Source organism: Eleutherodactylus coqui, chromosome 5, assembly GCF_035609145.1.
Source record: "Eleutherodactylus coqui strain aEleCoq1 chromosome 5, aEleCoq1.hap1, whole genome shotgun sequence".
NCBI classification, from domain to species: Eukaryota; Metazoa; Chordata; class Amphibia; order Anura; family Eleutherodactylidae; genus Eleutherodactylus; species Eleutherodactylus coqui.
The window spans coordinates 77,347,910-77,373,965 of NC_089841.1; the positions used below are offsets into that span (position 1 = coordinate 77,347,910).

Below are 26,056 nucleotides of genomic sequence, written 5' to 3' on the forward strand. Positions count from 1 at the left end.
ATTCACGTAAAACTTGCTCACGTGATTTTATACTGCACTCTGGGGTCTAATTTCTATACAGAGAAGCTCCAATCAAAAAAGGGCCTGTATCTCTAATGAAGAGGCCATTGAGTTTATCTGTTGATTGATTTATACCAAGTGAACTATCACTGCACTCTATCCATCCATAAAAGAAATATGTTTTTAAAGAATGCATTTAATATTTCCAATTTTTGGGATCCCAGATAAGCTTAAAAGCTGCACTATTTTTCAAGGACTGATCTCAATGTCACCAGGTAGTCTGCTGGTTGGAAGGACAGACTGCTAGGCTACTCAGCTCCAGCAGGTGGTGGCAGTGAGAGGCAGACGCAGAGCTCTGCTGGGTCTAAGGCTCCACATCAGCTGCAGAGGAGAGAGGCTGAGCTCCTGAAGGGCATCAGATGAGAGCAGGAGAGGTGTAGACCAGGAGCTCCTTGAGCCCAGTCTTCTTCTTCTCCACATCTTCCCCCCCTATTCTGCACTCCTGAGCATGGAAAGCAAATTAAACTCGTCGTCTAACAGCAGAGATGAAGGCAACAACGTTTTCCAGGGAAAAGCAGAGAAAAGTCTGACTGCAAGCAGTTCCAGCGTGAAGGAGCATGGCAACTCTGTGTGCTTCAAAGCAGATGGCGAGGACCCCGTGGTTGGCTTTGAAGATGCAGAGGGGCCCAGCAGGCAATATGGGTTTATGCAGAGACAGTTCAGCTCTCTCATGCAGCCAGGAGTCAATAAATTCTCCCTTCGCATGTTTGGCAGTCAAAAGGCAGTAGAGAAGGAGCAAGAAAGGGTTAAAACTGCAGGCGTTTGGATCATACATCCCTATAGTGATTTCAGGTAATCTCATGCAAATCTACCTTCTGTATAATCCTTGGGTGGCAGATGCCACAAGTAGAGTGCTGCGAGTTTGGAAGTGCAGACATGCCAGGCTTGTTGCATTTTGTATGTGTGTACTGTGCAATGTGTGTGTGGTCTCTTCCTGGCATAACAGGGAGGTATCAGGACTGCAGCAACTTTATCTAACTTGTGGAAATGCAGCAGGTTCATGACACTTACTGGAATGTCAGCTTAGATGGACAGAAATCTAATCAGTAGTGCTGCTAAATGGGCACCTTCTATGCTTTGGGTGTTATTTTTCACTTTTTTTTCTGTAGAGTGTTTAGAATGAGCATTCTAATATGTATTTGGGCATTCTAGTTATTAGATTGGACATATGATCATTTATTGGATGGTGTGTGAGCATTGTATACATTAGAATATAGTCTGTGAGCACTTAATGGATTCTCTAGGATTGTATAATCACAACATTCTATTCATTTGCATATTCATTTGAATGTATGATATGAGTATTCTATTCATTTACATAGGAGACAAATATTAATTAGAATACAAGGCATCCACATTTTTTGTATTATCCTATACAGTTTTCTGGATTCTGGTCCTTAGACTATACAGAAATGTGCAAAAGTTTTAGGCAGGTGTGAAAAAAGGCTGCAAAGCAAGAATGCTTTCAAAAATAGAAGTGTTAATAGTTTATTTAATCAATTAACAAAATACAAAGTGACTGAACAAAAGAGAAATCTAAATCAAAGCAATATTTGGAGTGACCACCCTTTACCTTCAAACCAGTATCAATTCATTTAGGGACACTTGTACACAGTTTTTGAAGAAACTCGGCAGTGAGGTTGTTCCAAACATCTTGGAGAACTAAGCACAGATCTTCTGTGGATGTAGCTTGCTCTAATCCTTCTCTATCAACATGTAATCCCAGGCAGACTCAATGATGATGAGATGAGGGCTCTGTGGGGCCATATCTTCACTTCCAGGACTCCTTGTTCTTCTTTATGCTGAAAATAGTTGTTAATGACATTGTCTGGATGTTTAGGGTTGTTGTGCCAATCAAAAGCTTTATCTTTTTGTTGCATTTTTTCCACACCTGCCTAAAACCTTTGCACAGTACAGTACGGCATGATCATTTTCCTCCTTTAGAATGTACACTATGAGCATTCTATTAATTAGAATCTATATGACACTTCTACTAGTCAGAAAACAAGCTATGAACATTCTATGCATTAGGTTGTGGTTATTTAATTATACAATATGAACATTTTATTATTAGCATGTACAGTATAAGCATTATATTAGTGTATACCGTATGATCACTCTATATATTCGCGCAGTGAGCAAGGTGAGCATTCTATTCATTAGAATCTATTATATGACACTTCTGTTAGAGTACAAGCCATGAGCATTCTGTGCATTAGGCTCTGGTCATTAGAGTATACAGGATTATGAGTATTAGAATATACACTACCAGCATTCTATTATTAGATTATACAGTATGAGCACTCTACTGTATATATCAGGATGTAACATGGGTATTGAACAAGGTGAACATTCTATGTGTTATATATGCAGAATGTGCGTCCTTGTCTACACAGTGTATACTATTAGCATACTGTCGTTAGAATATCTGAGCATTATGACACCTTGAGTTATCTGTTTCTTAGAATGTCCAGTCTGAGCGTTCTGTTCATTGCAATATTACATTGGAGCATTCTATTTCTCACTATGTGCATTCTTTTGCATAAGAATGTGCATCTTGCTCAACAACATATACAGTATTAAAACTAGTGGGAACATTAATTAGAATGTACAGTGTGAGCACTCTAGAATCTGTAGAGAGCTGTGTCTATATAACATCAGACTTCAGTGCTACCAAAACAATCCTCTTATCACTTTCATAAAGACAGGCAGTATTTTATATACAGTAGATTGCCGGTAACAATGACCTTGAAACTAGTCAATGCTTGTTGTAAGAAGGGAAGGTCATATGTACAGTTATATATGTGTGTTGTAGAGTGTGATTACAGGATGGTATAGAAATAAAACAGACACTGGTAGAGCTGGCTTGCCTGCCCTTCTCCTCAGCTCTGTGCTGCCCAGTTTAATGATCACAGATGGAGACAATCAGTATGTTCACTACATAATGCATATATTATATTGCACATTCCAAAGTGTACATATAATGATTAGTAAATCTATGTATATGCTGGGCTTACATACTGCAATTTTCAGAATAGATAAAGAGATGATAGATAGATGGTGGATTAATACATAGATATATTGTTATGAAATAGATAGATATAAGATAGATAGATCTGATATATATATATATATAATAAGATAGATAGAACATAGATAGATACATAGATGTATTGTTATGAAATTGATGGATAGAAAGATGGATAGATTGTTATGACATAGATAGATAAATAGATAGGATATTAGATAGATTGTTATGACATAATAGAAAAATAGATAGATATTAGATAGATAGATATTGGATAGATAGATAATCATTATGACATACATAGATGTATAGATTTGAAATAGATAAATATTAGATAGATAATCGTTGTGACATAGATAGATCTATAGATGGATATGAGATAGATAGATAGATAGATAGATATGAGATAGATAGATAGATAGATAGATATGAGATAGATAGATAGATAGATAGATAGATAGATAGATAGATAGATAGATAGATATGAGATAGATAGATAGATATGAGATAGATAAATAGTAAATAGATATGAGATAGATAGTAGATAGATATGAGATAGATAGATAGATAGATATGAGATAGATAGATAGTAGATAGATATGAGATAGATAGTAGATAGATAGATAGATAGATAGATAGATAGATGGATAGATATGAGATAGATAGATAGATAGATATGAGATAGATAGATATGAGATAGATAGATAGATATGAGATAGATAAATAGTAAATAGATATGAGATAGATAGATAGTAGATAGATATGAGATAGATAGATAGATAGATAGATAGATATGAGATAGATAGATAGTAGATAGATATGAGATAGATAGATAGTAGATAGATATGAGATAGATAGTAGATAGATAGATAGATAGATAGATAGATATGAGATAGATAGATAGATAGATAGATAGATATGAGATAGATAGATAGATATGAGAGAGATAGATAGATAGATAGATAGATAGATAGATAGATAGATATGAGAGAGATAGATAGATAGATAGATAGATAGATATGAGATAGATAGATAGATAGATAGATAGATAGATAGATAGATAGATAGATATGAGATAGATAGATATGAGATAGATAGATAGATAGATAGATAGATAGATAGATAGATAGATAGATAGATAGATAGATAGATAGATAGATAGATAGATAGATAGATAGATAGATAGTCTCATGGTAAAGTCTGGGCATTGAAGTTTTGGGAAGGAGTTTCTAGACTGCTGATTAGAATGCAGGCTCCCGGCAGGATGAAGATCAGGACTGGAGCTGTCCGTGGTGCTGGAGCACATTCAGCTCTGCATTGGAGATGGTTGCTGCTCTTACAGCCCAGTATCATAAACTAAATGTAATATTGATTGTGTATGAATGGATTGTTCTATATAAACCATCTACACTATAAACAGGATGATTAAGTCCTACACATTACAAAGTTTGTATGGTATACAGCTAAAGTAGCATGGGGCCGTATTAGCCACACAATTCAATGTGGTTTTGAACACTCTTGTGTACCTCTTGATAAAGGGGCCTCTGAGCGCTGAAAGCTTGCAGACATCATTTTGTCTGGCTAACCATTAAAAGTATCACCTCTATAATACTTTTGTATTTTAAAGGTATTTAAAACAAATTTATGGTAAATGGGACGTCACACTATTACAAGTGGGAGTAACTTTCTTTATGACCTAAACATGGACTAGTAGGCTCATGTACTAAGCTAGTCTTTGCAGGAAACAGACAGCTCTGTTCTCAATGCAGTGGCTAAATTTGGTATTACAGGCAAAGTTCCCATTGAAATGAAAGAGAGCATTGCTTGTAATACCAAGCCTGGCCACTACATTGAGAACTGAGCTGTCTGTCTTCTGCAGAGATCAGCTCAGTGCATGAATACATCAGCAAACAAATGATCAGCGGGGTCCTAGACGATTGACCCCCACTGATCTGCTATTAATGACCTATCTTGAGAATAAGAGTCCGTTTACACCAAACGATTTACTGTTTGAATGAGCGAACAAGAGAATAATGTTGTTTATACAGGTGGATATATTGTTGACTCGTTCAAACAAGAAATTGTTCACATTCTCTGTATAAGTAAATGAGAGTAAGCCAATGATAACTTTTAGTCCTGCTGAAAATGAAATGACCGAAGAATAAAAAGTGAATGATTTATCATTCATCATTCAGGCATTTGCTGCGTTTAGCCTGAACAATTATCATTCATTTTTGCGCTTTGGAAAGCTTTTTTGAATGATAATTGTTCCATGTAAAAGGGCCTTTAGACATCAATAGTTTACAACCCATTTAATGTACTATAGCTGGTTGTAAATTACTATCTATCTATCTATCTATCTATCTATCTGTCTGTTTGTCTGTCTATCTATCTATCTTTCATCTATTGTCTGTCTGCCTGCCTGTCTGTCTGTATATATGTACCTGGATCAGTATACATTCCACCATACTGCGTCGGTAGAGTCATCGGAGTATTAGCTGAGCATTAACTATACTAATGAGTGTACACTAATAATTGTGTCAGCGCCTTTGAACCAGAATTGATTTTGCATCTGCAGTACTTTGATATAACGGTTCCCACATAGAAATAAAAAGCTTCCAATTAATATAAAACTGCTCTAGTAAGAAGAACTGTTACCTCTCTGGTTCTACTAGCACCACTCTTAGGCCTCTTTCACATGGCTGACGCGATCATACACTGGAACGTTGCGGCTGAAAATTGCAAATATGAGAAAAAGTTGCAATTGAGTTGCGGCTAAAATTAGCGTTTTCGCATCCATTTGGGTGCAACGTATATACCCTGCAGCCCTGAATTCCCTCGATCGGCATAAATCCTCTGAATTACTTATAATGCCTAAATCAAGGCACCTGTCACGGTTTCCCTGCGTTGGATGCTGGTAAACTCCTTCCCCCTTTCTTTTTTGCCAGCGTATATTGGCCGAAAGATACAGCAAGACCTATGTTTTCGGTCCGCCTATAAAATCGGCCACTGTATTCGGTCACTGATATCCTGTCTTTTCCGGCGCAACGTTTTTAAGTGGCTTCTACACAAGTCCTTTATCACTAAGGTCAGCTTCACAGGAGAATATGCATTGTTGCACACACTTGAGAGTAGCGTTTTTGCAGAACGAACAATCTTTTTTTGTGTGCGTATTCACGTATTTACTGCATTTTTTGCAACCGCCAGACATGATCATTTTCGTGCAGCAAACAAACACACACCTATTTAAATGTCTAATTAGTCTATAAATGGCTAATTAGTTTTAGTCTGTTCCAGATGTCTTCTTTTTCCTGTGCAATTATGCTGTGTTTCACACTTGCGCCTGTGTATTGCGCACGCATTTGTGAACCTACCATTGAGTTCTATGGGGACCTTTGGTGCACAGAAAAATAAAATAGCTTCTTTTTTTTGTGTGTGACCAAAATGTGCGCGCAAAATATGAAAATGTGAATAAATAGGTTCTATCCTCTGCATAATGCATACACAAAAGTTGCACATGCAAATGTGCTTATGTGAAGCTGGCCTAAGGCTGGGATCACATCACATTTGGGGCTGTACAATCCCCTTATATGCCAGGAAATGCTCTCAATGTATCCACAGAATGTATCTATTGCCAAGAAAGCACCCATTTGCTACTGAGCCGTGTCTTTTCGTATTCCTATTATTCCACTGCATTCTAGTGTATACAGCGCTGTACTCTTATGTATATTCATACATTGTTGAGATGCAACTCCGCTCAGTACTGCCGAGCATGTTGACGCTTACGGCAGTGTGTTTACAGCCTAAGGGCGACTTCAGAAAAGCATAAGTGCAAATATCTTCTTTTTTCCTTGGAATTGCTGTGCATTTGTCTGCACATTGAGTGCATATTTATGCACCTCCCATAGACTTCTATGCGGCATCTGGCGTTTGGTGCAGAAATACCCAGGAAAAAAGAGCAAGACTAATTTTTTGGCAACACGCATGCAAAAAGTGCTCATAAGAATGAACCTATTGACATCAATGTACCATTATCTATCGTATGATGGCAATGTTTGTGTATTCTGTTTCAAACTAAAACCGTGAGTAAACATATAGTATCTTTAGGGCTCCTTCACACAAGCGCACTTGTGCATGCAATACGCAGAGAATAGAACCCACTGATTTCAATGTTCTACCTTTCCGCGCATTTGCTCACCAAAGGTCCCCATAGAAGTCAATAGGAGGTGCCCAAATAAATACACAATACGCAAGAAGATGCATAATATGCTGCATAATTCCACTGGAAACGTAATACATTGGGAACTAATTCGCCATTTTAAGCAGTGCGTCTTTGCTGTGCGCACATAAACATGACCCACAGGTGAAAAAAGTACAGTAAAATACACCAATACGCATGCAAAAATGTATCATTCGTTCCGCTAAAATGCAGCCCTGAGGTGTGAGCGTAAATGTGCATATGTCCGTGTAAAGGAACAATAATGCAGTGATCTCTACTATACATATTCCCCATATATAGAGTATCGAATCGCTATCATGTCCTACATATTCTTCCTAAGAACATGTATCCACTTGCTGTTCTCCAGCCATACTGTAGCAATAAGGACAACCATTAAGGGAGTCCTTTAACCACTCAAATGAGTAATTATGACAAGCAGCATCACAGTCAGGAGTCACGTTGCTGTGACAATTCAGTAGCATTAATTGATATGAGGCACCATCCTGTTTCTCCGAAGACATCTGGTTTATGGATGATGGATGCCTAGTGAGTAAAGCAGTTGAGTGGAGGAAGGGTAGGTGGGAGCTATCAGGAAAGAACAATCTCGTTCTGCCCATCTACATGTCCCAACGACCAAAAATGGTCTGTTTTTGCACTTTCTTCTAAAACAATAATAATACTTTATGTCAACTTTAGGTGGCAGTTAATATTGTCCATCTCTCTGACCATCTCCATGGACTATTGACCACCTTCATTGGTCATATAGATTCTCCTAGTTTGATAATGAGGTTTGTTGCTGAACTTATGTCTCTGTAAGCTTTAGTGATATACAGTAGGCAGACCAACTAGTATGCTAAGAAACTAAGGTGGGGGAGATCTTGTTAGAGGGGGTCAAAGAGGGAAAGGTTAAGAGAGAGAAAGACTGAGCCATAGAGAGAGGATGAGTAAAAGAGAAAGAGGCCCGAGATCATTACTTTCTGTGTATAGTACTGTGGAGCCATAATACAATAGGGTAATACAATACTAAAAGCAATGGAATAAGTGACGATTGGCTGTATGCATGTGGTTTGCATAATTCAACATACTTTTTTTGCATTCAACAACTCTCAATGAAAAAGTGGTAGATTTTTTTCTGCAATATTAGGGGATATATTAAGACCCCTTGACACACATTACTGTCCCCTAAGAGGATGCAGTTAGTTCTATGATAATGTGGATCAGTGGCCGTGTTTTCTCCCCCGCTCTGGCGAAGGGGTGTCGCTTATACCGAGTTTATAATACGCACCGCTTGCACCTGCAGTAAATGTGAGGCATCCAGTGTAGGCGCCACTGCATTGATATGTAGTGGTCTAAACATGTTTAGGATAAAGAGGGTCAAACAATTGTTGATGAAAGAAACCCTGAAGAGGCAGTCTCAAGAAGATACATCTTGGTAGATAGAAACCCACCCTTAATAAGGACACAACTGGCTTTAAATGACTGAAAATGGACAAATGTAATAAATATACGTACCATTTAATGTCTGCATAATTCTAGCTTCTGGATTCAGAAGCAAGGATCTACCGCCCCTGCTGGTTGGCATCCATGGGCTTGGATCTATTGTGGATGCTACAATAAACAGACTTAGTTTGATAAACCTTACAGATATTCAACGAGATCCGTTGGTGACAACTCAGATGTCAAATTGGTAGTCCAGTTCTGCCTAGACATGTCCCACCATATCTTCTGTTATCACTTCCACTGTAGCATAGATGCGTTGCTTTAGGACTTATAGGTCATCCAGTGTCACCAACGATGCCCACATTGAACATCTGTAAGTTGCATTAAAAGCCTGAAGAGTTCTTCTATCCTCTCAGGTCATTCTGGCTGTTGTATGTTAATTCGTGTACAAATAAATCAGCTTTCCTTTTAAACCAGGCCTGTAAATAACTTTAGATCAAGCATTTTAGAACTGGATTTGCTTTAATCTACTAATATGGAAAGTTTTGTCCTTCCACTTTAAAAGAAAATATTGATCTCCTTAATGGATTAAATGGAATTCTCAAAAGATGTTAGCATGGCAATGTGTCCACAGTTGACTTTCCTTGAATCTCGTTAAAGGGGTTTTCCAAGGAAATACCATTGATAACCCATCCTCAGTGAACCACGTCCAATCAGCTGATCGGGTGCCCACTGTCAGAGCCACAGCGCACAAGGGGATGGAGTGGAAGAGGTCAGCTCCAATCCTTGTGCAAGTGCAGCTCTCATTGATGGAATATCAAAACCCCATTTTCCACAAAGGGGCTCTTACGCTCCTTCACATATGTCCTTTCCTCCATCTTGTACTGTGTTGTATATGGTTTTTGGGCACCTGAAAGGGGAGAGTAGGAGTTTTGTAAAATGTGGGCTCATATTTAAGGGAATGCAAAATATCGATTCATTTAATAGACTCATTTGCAAAAGCTCCTGAAACCGAAACATGGAAACTAAAGCATGATGTGAACTGAATGGGACTAGAACCTTGAAGTTAGCCAAACATTTTCAGTAATGCGCCGTTACATTAGTGTTGGGTTATGGTAAACTACATTAGGGTGTATTTGGTGCCACTTGTGAATTAGCATTCTGTATTGTACAGCAACAAACTTCAAGATGGGGGAAGACTTCATTGTTTAACCCCTTAAGGACCAAGCTGTTTTGTACCTTAAGGACCAGAAGCATTTTAGGGATTTTACCCATGTGGCGGCTTTACTGTTCTATTTCTTTTCCTTTAGCTACCAAAATTATTTTTGCTGCGCTTTTTTTCTGTGACATATAGGACTATTTTTTTTATATCTTTTCACTGACTTTTTTTCCGTTTTTTAGTTTTTATTGAGGGTAAAAAGCTAAAAAAAATCATTTTTTTAACATTTATAATTTTTTTAAAATTATTTTTATATTTACACTAAAATACAGTATGGGAATAGGTTCCTCTATTTGTTTCGGACATTTTGATATATAGTATGTATGGTTTTGGTTTACAGGGCGCATACGGTGACGGTTTTTGTTGGCGTCTGCTTTGTGTTATTCTCTTTCTTATGTATGTATTGTTGTTTTATTGCGTTATTTTGTCTTACTGATGTATGTAATTGTGTTTTTTACTATCTATGTCCCCCATGACGTCATATAAGACCTCTGGGGGACATTCACATTTTTTTTTTCTTTATTTGACACTTTCCCACTGTAGCTGAGGGGCGTCCATAGGAGCCCTAGTTACCGGCGAAAGCAACCTCTGTGGTGACACTAGTCACATGCAGAGCTGCCAAGGTCTAGTCTGACCCTCCAGCTCTGCAGTGGCAGGGAAGGTCACATGACCCACACACACACACACACACACACACACACACCCCACAGTGAGGCTCATGTAGTGAAAGTACATGTTACTGTCACTTTCCCCATACAGTGCTCCGAGCACTGTATATCAGGGAAGCAGAAGGCAGGAAGGGTTAAAAACCCCTCCTGCCTTCTGCTCCGGGTTATCAGCTGTCACTAACAGCTGATAACCCTTTCCTGCCTCTGACTGATTGCAGAGCAGGAGACTTAAAGCACCGCCATAATTTTACTATCGGCGGTGCTCTAAGCCCAGGACCAGCCGCCATAAATTTACTGTGGCTGGTCCTAAACAGGTTAATGTTTTCACTCCTTGATACAAAAGACAGTTTTGTCTGTGAGTTTTTAGTTTTTCCATCCCTGCTTTCAATAAACCATAACGTTTACATTTTTGCAGAAACAGTTCTATTGCTTAGTGGAATCATTTGATGTAAGAAATGATCTATTGAAAAACTTTAAAAAATTGTACGGTGGAATAAAAAAAATTGCAATTGGGCCATTTTTTGGTCATTTTCCATTGTTCACTGTGCAGTAAAAGCATGTTGCCTTTATCCTGCATGTCAGTTGGATTGTGCTGATACAAAATATTGCAGCATAACAACAGTTTTTTTTCATGTTTTACGAACTTCACAGAAACACATTTTGAATCTTTTCTATAAATGGTTTTCTGGTCTTTTATATTTTTCTGTTCATAGAGCTGTGTGATGTTTTTTTGTGGGTAGATCTACAGTTTTTTTATTAGGAGCATTTTGGAATGCATACATTTTTTGATCACTTCTTATCCCTTTTTTGGAAGGGGTGGGGGCAAAAAAAAGAGCGATCGTGGCTTTTTTCCTTCTAAGATGTTAACTTCGTGGAATAAATACTGTGATATTTGCATAGAGGCGTGTTGATACCAATTCTGGTTCGTTTTTCATTCTCCTTATTTTTATACCTAATAAGTTAATAAACTTTAACCTTTTCTTCTAGTTCTATTAGGAGACTCTACTATGTGATCTTCTGTATTGGAGTGTATTGTACCGGTAGTCATCCTATTAACCCCTGCCTCTGACAGGGTCTAATTGGACCATTAAGATGGCAGGCTTGACGGCCTTCATCAGACCCCCATGAAAACCCATGAGCATTACACAATCATAACTGTCCTAGGGCTTAAATGTTACATCTATGCTGTTAAGCACCAGGATTGGAGTTCTTTCCAATCTCAGTTGTTGAAGCCAGATGTTAGCCTAGCCTGTTTCTTACACTACCCGTCACCTCCCACGGTAAATATACGCCACATGGCGCCAAATACTTAATCTTATTAGAAGTCAGTAACAGCAGAGAACATAAGTAAATTCTGTAAATTGGAAAAACCTAATGACGATATTTTGGTTGACAGAACAGTAAAGATGTTGTGGAAGAGCATTGCACACAGGGTACAAAAAAATCTCCCATATTGTGTTTTTCGGCATTTCACATGTATTTTTGCAGTATCGGTATATCACACATTTTTGAATGCATTATAAAACCGCTCGGCTTTGCGTGCAGCATAGACTGTAGTCGTCTCAAGGGTTCTTACTTTCCATTAGTCTTTATACGTAGCACTGAGTTTTGTTTTTTTTTGTCTTTGATTTCTAATTCTTCCATTGTATTCAATGGATTCTCATGAACACACGGTAAAAAAAAATAAAATAAAATAAAGCACGCAAGGAGCAATTAAAAAATTATATAACATTAGTTCCAGCATGTGAAAGGCAGCTCTTAATTTAAGATGTCATGAGCTTCAGCAGCGTGCGGGGGATTAGCACAATGACTGCCTTGACGGATGCTGGGATCTGAGGTCAAGGTGAGGAAGACAGAGTCACGTTTTACTGGTTCTACTGTAATCGCTGTTGTCATATATGACTTCACAAATCAAAGATGGCTGCAGTTAGCACCTCCAGGCCACTTTAATATGCTTGCACTCCTTGAAGGCATTACCTTACTGCCCGCGGCTTGTATTTTATGTCCCTTACATGTCAGCATTGAATGGAATTCTGCAAACGTCATGAATCATTTCACGATGGCATGGAAATACAGACATAGCTGAGTTGCATTTGTTTCTTGTGTGCGCTGTAAGGAAGCTACGAGTGAAGATAATGAACCAGGTTTATGTAAGACTACAGAATATACTGTAATTATACAGACGCTATATACAGTATTGAACAATAGGAGTGAAGGCCTGGTTGCAAGAGCTTACAATCTATGAGGAAATAGGGGTGACACAAGAGGTACAAATGCTTGTTCTTTTATATATATAGGGTATTATACATAAAGCTGTATGAGCCGGTCTCCAGTCGCTATCTACATATGTACAGATATGAAGTGCATTAAAGTGTAAGAGATGTAGGGAATACAGTGAAATGAAGGTTGTTGGGTTCTGAAGGGGAATGTAGAAAAGCGGTAGATGGAATCACATAATGGTAGAGTTGGAAGGAACCTCCAGGGTCATCGGGTCCAATCCCCTGCTCAGTGCAGGATTCACTGAATCATCCCAGACAGATATTTGTCCAGCCTTTGTTTGAACACTTCCGTTGAAGGAGAACTCACCACCTCCCATGGTAACCTGTTCCACTCATTGATCACCCTCACTGTCAGAAAGCTTTTTCTAATATCTAATCTGTGTCTCCGCCCTTTCAGTTTCATCCCATTGCTTCTAGTTTTTCCTTGTACAAATGAGAATAGGGCTGATCCCTCTGCACTGTGACAGCCCTTCAGATATTTGTAGACAGCTATTAAGTCTCCTCTCAGCCTTCTTTTTTGCAAGCTAAACATTCCCAGATCCTTTAACCGTTCCTCATAGGACATGGAGAATAATTAAATTACAGAATGTGATGGGCTTCCCTAAATTTTTGTGTTTTTAGGGCACACTTAAAACTATGGATGTTGAGGATTAACCTTGTCTGGGGTAGCGCATTCAGATAAGTGGTGCAGCTCTGGAAAAGCCTTGAATAAAGGAGTGGAAGATTCAGATTAAGTTTGTAGCGTAAGATCATTTGAAGAATGCAAAGGTAGAGTTGTAGACAGAGATATAGGTAGAGGAGATATAGGGCGGTGCAGCACTGTGGAGAGCTTTATGGATAAGAGTGATGGGCTTGATTTTTATTCTATAGTGGTTGGGCAACCAGTGCAGTGAGTGGCATGGGGTGGAGACATCAGAGTAGCCACAGGACAAACAGATGAGCCTGGCTGAGAATGGATCTGGGCAACCTTTTTTATTTTGCAGATGTGTATGAAAAACTGACCAAAGCCTAAGGCTTCCTTCCCACTGGGGACAAAGTCGCGTGATTTTGTCACGTTGCCACAATGCTATAAATCGCCTGTATGTGAAGCCCATGCTTTTCTATGGCTTAATTCACACGACCAATGTTTTGTAGCATGAGACATCCCGACACAAAAACCTTACGGGTCCGGCGATATGCATATGACTCATGAGGTTTTGTAGCCCATGTTTCCTTATAGAGCCTTCCTCTCTGTTGCATCGCATCTCATGAAAACGCGGTTTTTGTGCGGTGCAATGCAACTTTGACAGTAGGAAATCCTACTGTCAAAGCCCTAATCTAAGCCCTGGCTGCAGGAAAAAATTAAAAAAACATATACATCACCTTAGAAGTGCTGTCAGCCCAGCCACATCTTCTACCCGGGTCTCCGGTACTATTCTCCTTTATCTCTTCTGGCCGGGGATTGAAAAATCCCCACCTCCTAGAAGTGCTGCCTCTGATTGGCTGACGCTTAGCTAATCACAGGCAGCACTTGATGAACCAATCACAGCCATTAATTGAGTGCTGGCTCTGATTGGCTAAGCATCAGTCAATCACAGCTAGCGCTTACAGGAGGCAGGGATTTTTCAATCCCCAGCCAGAAGAAATGAAGAAGACAAGTGCTGGGGACCAAGAAAAAGCTGCAGCAGAACCCCGGACAGTGCTTCCAGGTGAAGTATGTATATACAGTATATATATATATATATATTTTTTTATTTATTTATTTTTTAATTTTTTTGTGCAGTTAGGGCTTATTTTCAGGGTAGGGCTTATATTTCAAAATCGTGGAATTGCCGCAAGAAGATGCAACGATATTGCATGGACCAGCGATGTGATATCATGCGATTTTCTTGCGGCAATTTCATGTCACCCGTGTGAAGGAGGCATTATTTAGATGAGTGCATGCAATTTCAGACCATAAAAATAAACCAAATATAAGCTGTGTTTATTATTGTTTGTTTACATTGTGTGTATCTCGGTCTTTTTGCTTCCACATATAATCCATTTTTCCCTTGTGCAAAAAAAAGGGATTGTGTGATTTTATTTTTCTAGAGCTGCTTATGCCATGTGTGCTCCATTTTTTTGCGCACCCATTACCTTGAATGAGCAACTGTCATTCAAGAAATCTGACCAGAATAGGACATCCTGTTATTTTTTCATACACAGACCATTAGTTGGTGTAAACAAATGTATATCTGGATAGCCCTATTGCCTGCAATGAGTCTCTGTGTCATCACACTGACAGCACACGGATGACAGCTATGGCCATCTAAATAAGCCCATTCCCATTTTCACATTACGGCAATTACGCTAGCTGATCATTTTCTTTTCCTCACTGGTGGATCAGTAGTTTTGACTTTATAATCATTCTTTCTGTTATATACATCTGCTCTCCATACAGGGAATTGCTGGTGAGTAAGTTATGGGCTTGTGTGATACACAGCAGCCAATCTATGGAGTCAGAGATGCAGGGGGGAGAGAGAGAAGCAAACGGAACTGGAGGAGTAGGGCCGGTCTCACGCGACCGGATTTCAATTGCCAAATGTGGGACTATCACCCACACGGATGATCCGTAAAATTCCGCACACAACGAAAAAATAGAACATTCGCACATCCGCTCAGATGAGTGGATAACGATTGCGATTTACGCGACTGAAATAAAATCGCAGTGTGTTCTATTTTTGTGCAGACTTTGCATGAAAGGTTCCCATTAAAGTCAATGGAGGCCATCCGAACCGCAGCCTATCTGCAACAGGCATTACAGATATGCCGCAGGTACCCGCATCATCGCCTAGTGACGGCGCTGGAAATACAAATATACATTTATTTATATCAGTATTGCGCATGACCAGTGGCGAGCATCCGTGGTCATCTGCACTACAGGAAAACAAGGTACACAGGGTGGCCAGCTGCGGACATAGCTGGATTCCGCTGCGGGCTTCCGCATGCAGAATCCGACCCGGACATGTGAGACCAGCCTTAATTGAAACCTCTAGGCCCATATACAAAATCTGTAACAGGGTTACCAATATAGCCTCAAGGTATGTTGTCTTAAGACATTGAAAAGCGATTGTTGATTTGTTTCAAATAGCAGCCATTGCACAGCAATTGAAGGAGCAAATAAATTGTGGCACGGAAAGTTACCATAACCTATTTTGGCCACTGTCACACATGCACTTTTTACTGCATTCACCACAGCATTTTGAATACCATGCTAATCGTTGTACAACGCTCCCACTGATTTCAATCGGGCCTCACAGACATGTGATCGAACGCATTGTAATTGCAGGTATAGCTTCCATTGATTTCAATGAGAGCTGCACCTGCAGTTACAAGCGCCGGCCACTACACAGGGGTTGGATTGGCAGCTTCTGCTCCGACCCGTCTGTGTAGCGGCTCCGACAGTAAGCGTCCACTCAGCTGATCAGCCAGGATCTTGGGCGTCGGACCGCGGCCGATCAACTATTGATTACTTATCCTGAGGATAGGTCACCAATAGTATTTTTGCCTGGAAAACCCCTTTATCTAACTATGCCAATACCACTGTAAATGGCTTCAGAGACTTAGCGATGCCAGTCTGTTATTTATTGGCAGCTTGTAGATATATCAGCAGAGACCTGAACCAGACACAGACACCAAAGTGTGATATTATTGCCGAGCCATGGGAAGCACAAACAGTTTTCTAATACTTACTGTTCTTTCATGTCAAGGAAAGTGAAGTGAAGTAGTTGGTTTGTTTGTGCTTTACCCGTACTTTCCATGAAACCATAGCAATTAGCGGTAAACTGCATGGTTGAGCTCTACGACATGTAATAGCACCCAAATACTGCCAGTGCATCTTTGTATACCTTAACAGCTTAGTCCACATACTCTACCTAAGGCCGCATGCACACGAGCGGTTTGGCTTAGTCCACATACTCTACCTAAGGCCGCATGCACACGAGCGGTTTGGCTTAGTCCACATACTCTACCTAAGGGCGAGCACCCACTGGCGTTTTTTTACCTGCGTTTTGCGTTTTGCGTTTTGCGTTTTTCCTGCACAGGCATAGAGATAACATGTGTTCCTGTCCACTGGCGTTTTTTTTGCATTGCGTTTGCGTTTTTAACATAGGAGCTGTCAGTTGCATATGTGTCCTTATTTTTCTCCATGGAAATTAATGGAAAAGCCGCGAAAACGCCGCGAAAACGCCGCGAAAAACGCCGCGGAAAACGGGCGGAAAAACCGCGGGAAACGCGGCGAAAACGCTGCGTTTTTTCCCGCGGACAACGCAAACGCCAGTGGGTGCTCGCCCTCAGGCCGCATGCACACGAGCGGTTTGGCTTAGTCCACATACTCTACCTAAGGCCGCATGCACACGAGCGGTATGGATTCCGCATGCGGAAGCCCACAGCGGAATCCAACCCTGTGCCCGACCGATACCTGCGCGTACCTGTATTTTCTTCTTCTTTTCTGTGCTGTGCATAGTCTGCACAGCTCTCCGTCGGACATGCGCAGTACAGATTTTTTTTCTGAACTCCTGCTTTTCCAGCGGAATCCGGGCCACGGGTCAGACTGCTTCCATTGACTTCAATGGAAGCCATCCATGCGGAATCCACAGGAAAATGGAGCATTCTGCTATCTTTCATCCGTGAGCACAGGACTGCATTCATGTGCATTGAAGAATCACTTTTGCATTGCATGCTATGGGCAGTATTTGCTGCAGAATCCGGAGACGGTCGCCCACTCTGGATTCCGTAATTCAAATCCTCTCATGTGCAGGCGGCCTTAGGTGTACTAGAAAAAGAGGATCCCTAATTAGTCTACAGGCCATCTAAACTTTCCCCTGCAGATACATATGATGGGGTTCTGCCTTCAATGACTTTCCCTGTAAGTGGCTCACGTATTGTAAAATGAAAAGCTCAGCAACTTTTTAATATAACTTCTGTTTCATTTCTGTACTATTACAAGTTGTTCTTTTTGAGTGAGGGTGTATACACACGGGCGAGTGCGATATCAGTCCAAGAAACTCGAACCAACATTGTACTCCTAAGGGCGCTTCACACAACCATATGCGCAAATACCCTCACCGCAGTGCAGCGTATTTGTGTATGAACGAGGTTTGAAGAGGTACATGATCTCTGTGTTGTGTGCGTGTCTGCACATACCTGTGTACTTTTTGCACACGTAAGGCCAGTTCACACGTGTGCGACACACCCTTTCCGTGGATTCAATGGCTATATAAAGTGTAATGAGCCCCAGATGTCTTATTTTCCCTGCGTTTTGCGCAGTGTCACTCTCTTCCCCTTGTGTATTTTCGCACTGCAGTTAGACCTCTACGGGACTTTTGCGGCACAAAACGCAAGATAATAGAGCATTTCCTACTTTTTACAGTGCATACGAAATGTGTGCGCAAAACACGCTTAGGCCTCATGTCCACGGCCTTAAAATCCGCAGCGTTTCTCCCACACGCGGATCCGCGCTCCGTAGGGATGCATTGGACACCCGCAGGTAGTTAAATACCTGCGGATGTCATTTTTCCCATCAGGCACAGATCCGCGTGCGGGAAAAAATCCGGACATGCTCCATTTTCGTGCGGGTCTCCCGCAGGCTTCTATTGAAGCCAATGGAAACCGTCCGGACCCGCCGCAGACCCGTACCAGAATTAAACTCACCTGCTCCGGACGCTGCGGATCTTCCTTCCTTCGCGGCCGGATCTTCTTTCTTCGGCCCGGCGGATGTGCCTGAAGAAAGAAGATCCGTCCGCGAAGGAAGGAAGATCCGCAGCGTCTGGACAAGTGAGTCCGGGGCAGGAGGGATCCGCTGCGGGATTCTGCATGGAGAATCTGCGGCGGGCCTGATTTTCCCCGTGGACAGGAGGCCTTAGGAGAACAAACCCAATGAAATCAATGGGTTCTATTGACTGTATTAGTGTGCGCAGATTTTGTGTGCGTAAATACCTGCGCAGACACGGTAGTGTGCAGAAGCCTGCGATTGTGATGTGCTTTGTGAGAAGAACATATCGCACCGCATGTTGTTTCAGTAGTAAAAAATAGAAAATTGCATCAAACTTGCAAGAAACTCTTATTTACGTGTAAGTTTGCTGTGGTTTTTTTTTTTTGCCCCCTCAGAAATAATGGATAATTCTTAGTAGAATCACCCAAAAATAGGACCTGTAGCAATTTTTTGATCTCACATTATCAGTGTGAGCGAAAAATTACTGATATAAATTGATATGAATGTGTTTCTGCTTCCAAGTTCTGTCTATATCGTAATTGGACAGAACTCACGAGGAAAAATCGTTTGTGTGAATGCACCCTGAGGAGTAACATCCTGTATTCGGGCTCAGATGCTAAAAACCCGTTTAGACTCATTTTTAACATTTTATTGTAATCATATCCAGTTTACAGAATGCTCTGTGAGCTAAAAAGTTTACTAAGTTCACATCTGCACAATCAGTTTCCACTCAGCTGCCCGGCTTTTAACTGGAAGAAAAGGAGCTACATGCAGTGTTATTTCTTCCGGTATTTTGTGCCGGATCTGCGACAGAACCTTCGAATGGAAGTTCCAGCGCAGATGTGATCCTGGCCTTACACTACAACATTATAGCAAATCTATCTGAGTTAGGAAGGAGACCCATGCTGCTGACTAACACTAAGGAGACCCATGCTGCTGACTAACACTAAGGAGACCCATGCTGCTGACTAACACTAAGGAGACCCATGCTACTGACTAACACTAAGGAGACCCATGCTGCTGACTAACACTAAGGAGACCCATGCTGCTGACTAACACTAAGGAGACCCATGCTGCTGACTAACACTAAGGAGACCCATGCTGCTGACTAACACTAAGGAGTCCCATGCTGCTGACTAACACTAAGGAGTCCCATGCTGCTGACTAACACTAAGGAGACCCATGGTGCTGACTAACACTAAGGAGTCCCATGCTGCTGACTAACACTAAGGAGACCCATGGTGCTGACTAACACTAAGGAGACCCATGCTGCTGACTAACACTAAGGAGTCCCATGCTGCTGACTAACACTAAGGAGTCCCATGCTGCTGACTAACACCAAGGAGACCCATGCTGCTGACTAACACTAAGGAGACCCATGCTGCTGACTAACACTAAGGAGACCCATGCTGCTGACTAACACCAAGGAGACCCATGCTGCTGACTAACACTAACTTAAGGCAGTTTCAGACTAACGTGTTTTTCTCCCCTTATGCCGCTGTGATAATCGCGGACGTATAACGGGACAAAACTAAACCACTGATTTCAATGGTTTTCATTGGTTTCATTTTTACTATTGGGATTATTACCCATTAATTGTATGGGTGAGAAAAGATAGGACTTGCCCTAGTATTAACTACACGTGGGAAAGATAGGGCATGACCTATCTTCCTGCAATTTTATTCAAACTCTTGTGCTATGGTGTGAAGTTTGAACATTCAGTGAACAACCTGATTAAGGCACAACTACACTCAGAGCTGACGAGCGTAGTTGTGCATTGTGCGACAAGAGGTAAGAGGCATGCCTTGTCTGAGTGGTTACTCAGAAGTGGCTGAGAAGCCGTGTCACGGAGGTGGTGGGTGCAGCATGCTCTTTGCAATCTTGAATACCATTGAAGGTATACAACATGATGACTATTTGCAATGGAGGAATAAAGATTAAAATTTCTTCTGCATCAATATATCCTGCCGTAGGTCTTGTCTCTTGCTGAATGTAACTTAAGGCCCATTTAGACACAACAATTATCACTCAAAATTCACTCAAAAGCCATCTTTTAAGCAATAATCGTTGCATCTAAATGCGTGGTCATCATGCATTGTTCATGCACTGTTCGTTCATCGCTCATTTCTAGCCAGCTAGAAATGAGCAATGAGCCTTATCAACGCTGCCTGCTGATATCTCAGCAAGCAGTGCCTATTGCATTCTTTCAGCTGATATACCGCTGGCAGTTCTTAGCAGGACACCAGCTGAAAGCGCTGAGAACAAAACAGCTGTTTGCATATATAAAACAGCTGCATTGTTCTCAGAGCTATTGAAGCAGTATCCCGCCCCTACAGAGAAATGTTTAGACTACAAAAAGTTGTTGCAACTGTTTAGTCATAGGTCTATACAAGTTTTAAAGGGAACTTGTTACATCCACAGCAGTATAAACTAAGTATTTTTTATATTCATCCTCTCTGTGATGCAGTGGAGTCCCCTCTGAAGTCGGGACAGCATGAAAATCTGACTCGCTCCAGAGTTCTGCGTGTGCACTTTCCTATACAAGTCTATGGGAATGCACACCTGGGACTTTGAAAAGTCCCATTTTTGTGCGCAGTCTGGACTTCAGATTGGGGCACCGCTAAATCACGGGAACGGTGAGTATAAAGGCTTCTCCACATAAATATGTTCACCCATACAGAACATATTTACATTTGAATAATTTTTACCGTGCTCGATTTGTGATCGTAATTGGCATTTTTAAAGCCGTTCACACCCGACACTGCAGCGCGCAGGTAAAAAATCCTGCAGAACCGATGGCAAACAACGACCGGAAGAAATGCCTGGAATGGCAATGAATTGCCTAATTAAGCCAGCTGTCTTCTTTACCCAACGTTGTACGAAGGGTAGCTCCCTCTCCCTCCCTTTTTTTAACCTGCCATAGAAGTCTATGGGAGCTTGCTACATAACACGGCTTGAAATAGGTCAATACCTATCTTTTCCCGCACTAACATTTTGCGCAGAAAAGCACGTTTGTCTGAACAAAGCTATTGAATGCAATGGCATCGCTTGGCCGCATTACACTTGCGACTTTTTAACGTGCTGAAATGCCTCTGCAAATATATTAGTGTGAAATTAGCCTAAGAAATACATCCCCCGACTCCCTATCACGTCCCATAGCAGCACTTAACTTAGTTTATGGTGCTGTGGGGATGTGACAAGATCCCTTTAAGCCTCTGGATACCAGTGTCAGACACACACAAGGTAACATATCATTTTATGCATATTTCCCCATTGCAATATCATGAACTAATTAGGAAAAGGACAAGCTCAGCTCTGCTACATCAGCGCAGGCAAGCAGTAACATCCACATTAACGTGTTTACAGCGCCAAAGCTTTTACCTCATAATAATAATTTTATAATAGTTAGAAGTAACAAACATGCAGATTATTAGAGGTTGGAACATTTTAATTACTGAAGCGGCAGTGAACATTTCATGCATCAGTCGAAGGAACGTCACATGTATTATCATTGCATTAATGTTTAATAATCGTTAAGGGTTTCACGCTGCAGGAAATCTACATGGTGAAAATTCTTCAGTTATTGTTCTCTTTAATGACTTCGTTACCAGAAAGTTACATCAGATAATCGGGAATGTATTTCTTATGAGACACCTACCAAAAAGGAAAAGAGCATATTACTTTTAAATAAAGTGATCACTAAACTTTTTAAAAACTTCTGACATGTGAGAACTTTTGATCGGTGGTGGTCCAGGTGCTGCAATCCCGCTGATTGCTTAACCCAATGGGCGCTGTGCCCACTCAGCTGTTTCTATCCCTACTTGGAGCGGTGTACAGGCTCAGTGGAAAGTCTATAAGCCTGTACACCCCTGGATGATCGCAGCCAAAGGGGCACAGCTGATGCCTTGTACTCCTTCATTTCAGCGATATGTGGTGGCCTCAACACTCTGATCCCCCTTGATCAAAACTTCTGACCAGTTACTATGACATGTTAGAAGGTTTTCCTTAAAGTGGTTTTCTCACTTCCTACCTCAGGATTGGTCATCAATAGCAGATGAGCAGGGATCTGCCACTTGGGATCTCCATCCTTCAGCCCGCTGTCAGTGCAGCAGGGCAAGACATCATCATCAGTGATCAGGGCCAGAAGTCCAAAGGTGGTTTTTCAATGGGAGTGGAGCCAACTATTACACTTCTGGCCCTCATCATCAATGTGGATGCCCAGGCTTACTGTACTAACAGCAGGCTGATCAATGGAGATCCTGAGCAGCAGATTTCAGATTTGACAGATTTCAGATCTCTTAGGGGTCGTTACTAAGCTTTTCTGGATTCTGCCTGTTATGTGAAATCTGTCTCTAGCAGCAGAGACGCCAAGGCGGGTTACCCAGTAGAGTCGTATGTGGAACGTTATTTACTATCTTTCTGATGTCTCCAGCACCTTCACGTTTTTTAATTGCAAAGAAGTCATATAAATGTGTACAGTGTCAGTATAGTGTGCCTTGAGCCCACCAGAAAAAATAATTCTGGGGGCCTATTGCTACAGACAGAGGCGCAGCTTGAAGATTTGGGACCCCAGTGCAAAACCTGTAGCAGGGCCCCCATCTATAATGCTCTATTCATACTACTAGGCTCCCTATATGGAGAAGAGAGACCTTATGGGTCCCCTAAGGCTCCTGGGCCCGGGTGAAACCGCATCCCCTATAGTTATGGCCCTGGTTAAAGAATATGTCCATATTTTATCTCATCCTATATTCTTGTAAAATATCTCTCCCAGCTCCAAGACATCTCCTCCTCAATAAGATAGATAGATAGATAGATAGATAGATAGATAGATATGAGATAGATAGATAGATATGAAATAGATAGATAGATATGAGATAGATAGATATTAGATCGATAGATAGATATTAGATAGATAGATATTAGATAGATATGAGATAGATATGAGATAGATAGATAGATATTAGATAAATAGATAGATATGAAATAGATAGATAGATATTAGATCGATAGATAGATATTAGATCGATAGATAGATAGATATGAGATAGATAGATATTAGATAGATAGATATTAGATAGATCGATAGATAGATATTAGATAGATAGATATCAGATAGATATGAGATAGATATGAGATAGATTAATATGAGATAGATAGATAGATAGATAGATATGAGATAGATAGAGAGATAGATATGAGATAGATAGAGAGATAGATATGAGATAGATAGATAGATAGATAGATAGATAGATAGATAGATAGATAGGAGATAGATATATATCAGGTAGATATGAGATAGATAGATATTAGATAGATAGATAGATAGATAGATAGATATTAGATAGATAGATATTAGATATGAGATAGATATGATAGATAAATAGATAGCTAGATAGATAGATAGATAGATAGATAGATAGATAGATAGATAGATAGATAGATAGATAGATAGATAGATATTAGATATGAGATGGATAGATAGATAGATATTAGATATGAGATAGATATGATAGATAAATAGATAGATATGAGATAGATAGATAGAACATGCTGAAATTTTTTTCATGCATATAAAACACAGGTGTGAAAAACGCGTGTCTGAATACCCCAATGTAAATCAATGGTGTTAAATACTTGTATTATATGTGTAATAGGGAGCGCAAATACACCCTAGCGTCCATAAGAGGCAGTGAGAAATAGCGGAGAAGGAAAGGAGTTAAAGATAATGTCCCCACAGCCGACGGAAACATGAATCTACTTACTAGAAGATCTTGCGCATCTGCTTGTCTTGGTGCCATCTGATCCCTCTAATATAGGTTTGGTGAGACACGCAGAGTGGATCATATCACCCATACTGGGATTTACACGGCCAACAGAGGCATCAAATAGCCCTGAAGTATAGCAGCCGAGTGGACTTACTGTACGGTCAGAGTCCATAGATGAACTTACCATATAAAACATCTGAGCGCTACCGAAGTCACCTTCCTCCTAGTTAGACACTCCTAGTGGAAGTGCACGTACATATATGCAGAATTACAGAAAAAAGATGTATGCATGCATACAGTACATAAGCAAACTTTAACCCATTAAAGACCGCCTATACGTCTTATGCGAAGGAACATCTGTTCCCAACTGTTTAACCCCCTCAATGCTCTGAGCCAAGTCAGAATTGTAATTTTTCGCCTCTCTGCTTTGCAAAAAATGAAATAACAAGCAATCAAAAAGTCACATTCAGCACAAAAATTATATTGATGATAACTACAATGTTTTATGCAAAAGACCTCACATTGCTCCAGCAGTGGAAAAATAAAAAATGTCTCGGTCTTGAAATGCAAATTCAATTTTTTCTTAAAACAAATGTTTTTATTGTCTAAAAGTAGTAAAATGTAAAAAAGCTGTATAAATTTGGTATCACTGTAATTGCATTGAGCTGCAGAATGAAGGTAAATGGTCATTTATGCCGCACAGCAAATGCTGAAAAAAAACAATTCTAGGATTTTTTTTACACCCCGCCAAAAAATGAATAAAAGTTATACATTGTATGCACCCAAAAATCATGACATTAAAAAATACAACTTATCCCGTAAAACACAAGCCCTCATATAAACAGGCTGCAAACTCTGACATTTGTTTCTTCAAATGAGAACACGTTTGGTACATATGGACCTTTAGTCCTGCCGTATATATGGTATGTATATAGCAATCATCTCCAAATTACATTTAAGCCTGGGTTCACACAGGGCAGATTTGCTGCGGTTTTGCCACGGTTTGCTGTTGCATATCCGCACTGCGGCAAAGCCGCTGCGTTTGTAGTCCAATGCAGCACAAATGAGTTTTGGAAAAAAGCTGTTCTCACAGGGCGGATTTTTTTCCGCACAGCCGCAGTGCAGAAATGCAACTGTGGCGCGGTTTTAAAACAAGCAGCATGTCCATTCTTCTGTCTTTTCCGCAACACTTTTTTGTCCATAGACCTCTATGGACGCAGCAAAATCCGCACCAAAATCCGCGGCAAAAAGTAAGAAAGTGCTGCGGAAAAAAACGCTTGCGGATTTTTCCACAAGAAAATCCGCAGGAAAATCCGCAAGCCAAAATTAACCTTTGAAGCGGTTTTGCCGCAGAAGCGGTTCTTCTGCGGCAAAAATGCAGCAAATCCACCCTGTGTGAACCCAGCCTAAGAGCATGTTGGATACAAGACGTATTAATTATGTTACTCTATTGTTGTACCAACTGCTTTGAAGTACAAAACAGAAGAAGGGAGAAAAGGAAAGTAAGATCCCCTGCCTGTCTTGTACTTCAAACAGGTCGGTACAACAATAGGATAACATAACGAGTACATAGCGACTCTCCTGGAATATGGTCTTACGGTATTATGTGTGATGTCTCTCCTGGAATATGGTTTATTGTATACCGTT

At 40.5% G+C, this 26,056-nt stretch overlaps 1 protein-coding gene across 1 annotated transcript in view; it reads left to right on the forward strand.

Annotated features, from left to right (window-relative positions):
* Positions 1-508: 508 nt before the first annotated feature.
* Positions 509-26,056, forward strand: part of HCN1 (hyperpolarization activated cyclic nucleotide gated potassium channel 1) — a 391,532-nt gene continuing 365,984 nt past the window's right edge. Inside the window, exon 1 of the mRNA XM_066602740.1 lies at positions 509-852. Coding sequence (XP_066458837.1) covers positions 509-852 — 344 coding nt within the window. The remainder of the gene's footprint in view (positions 853-26,056) is intronic.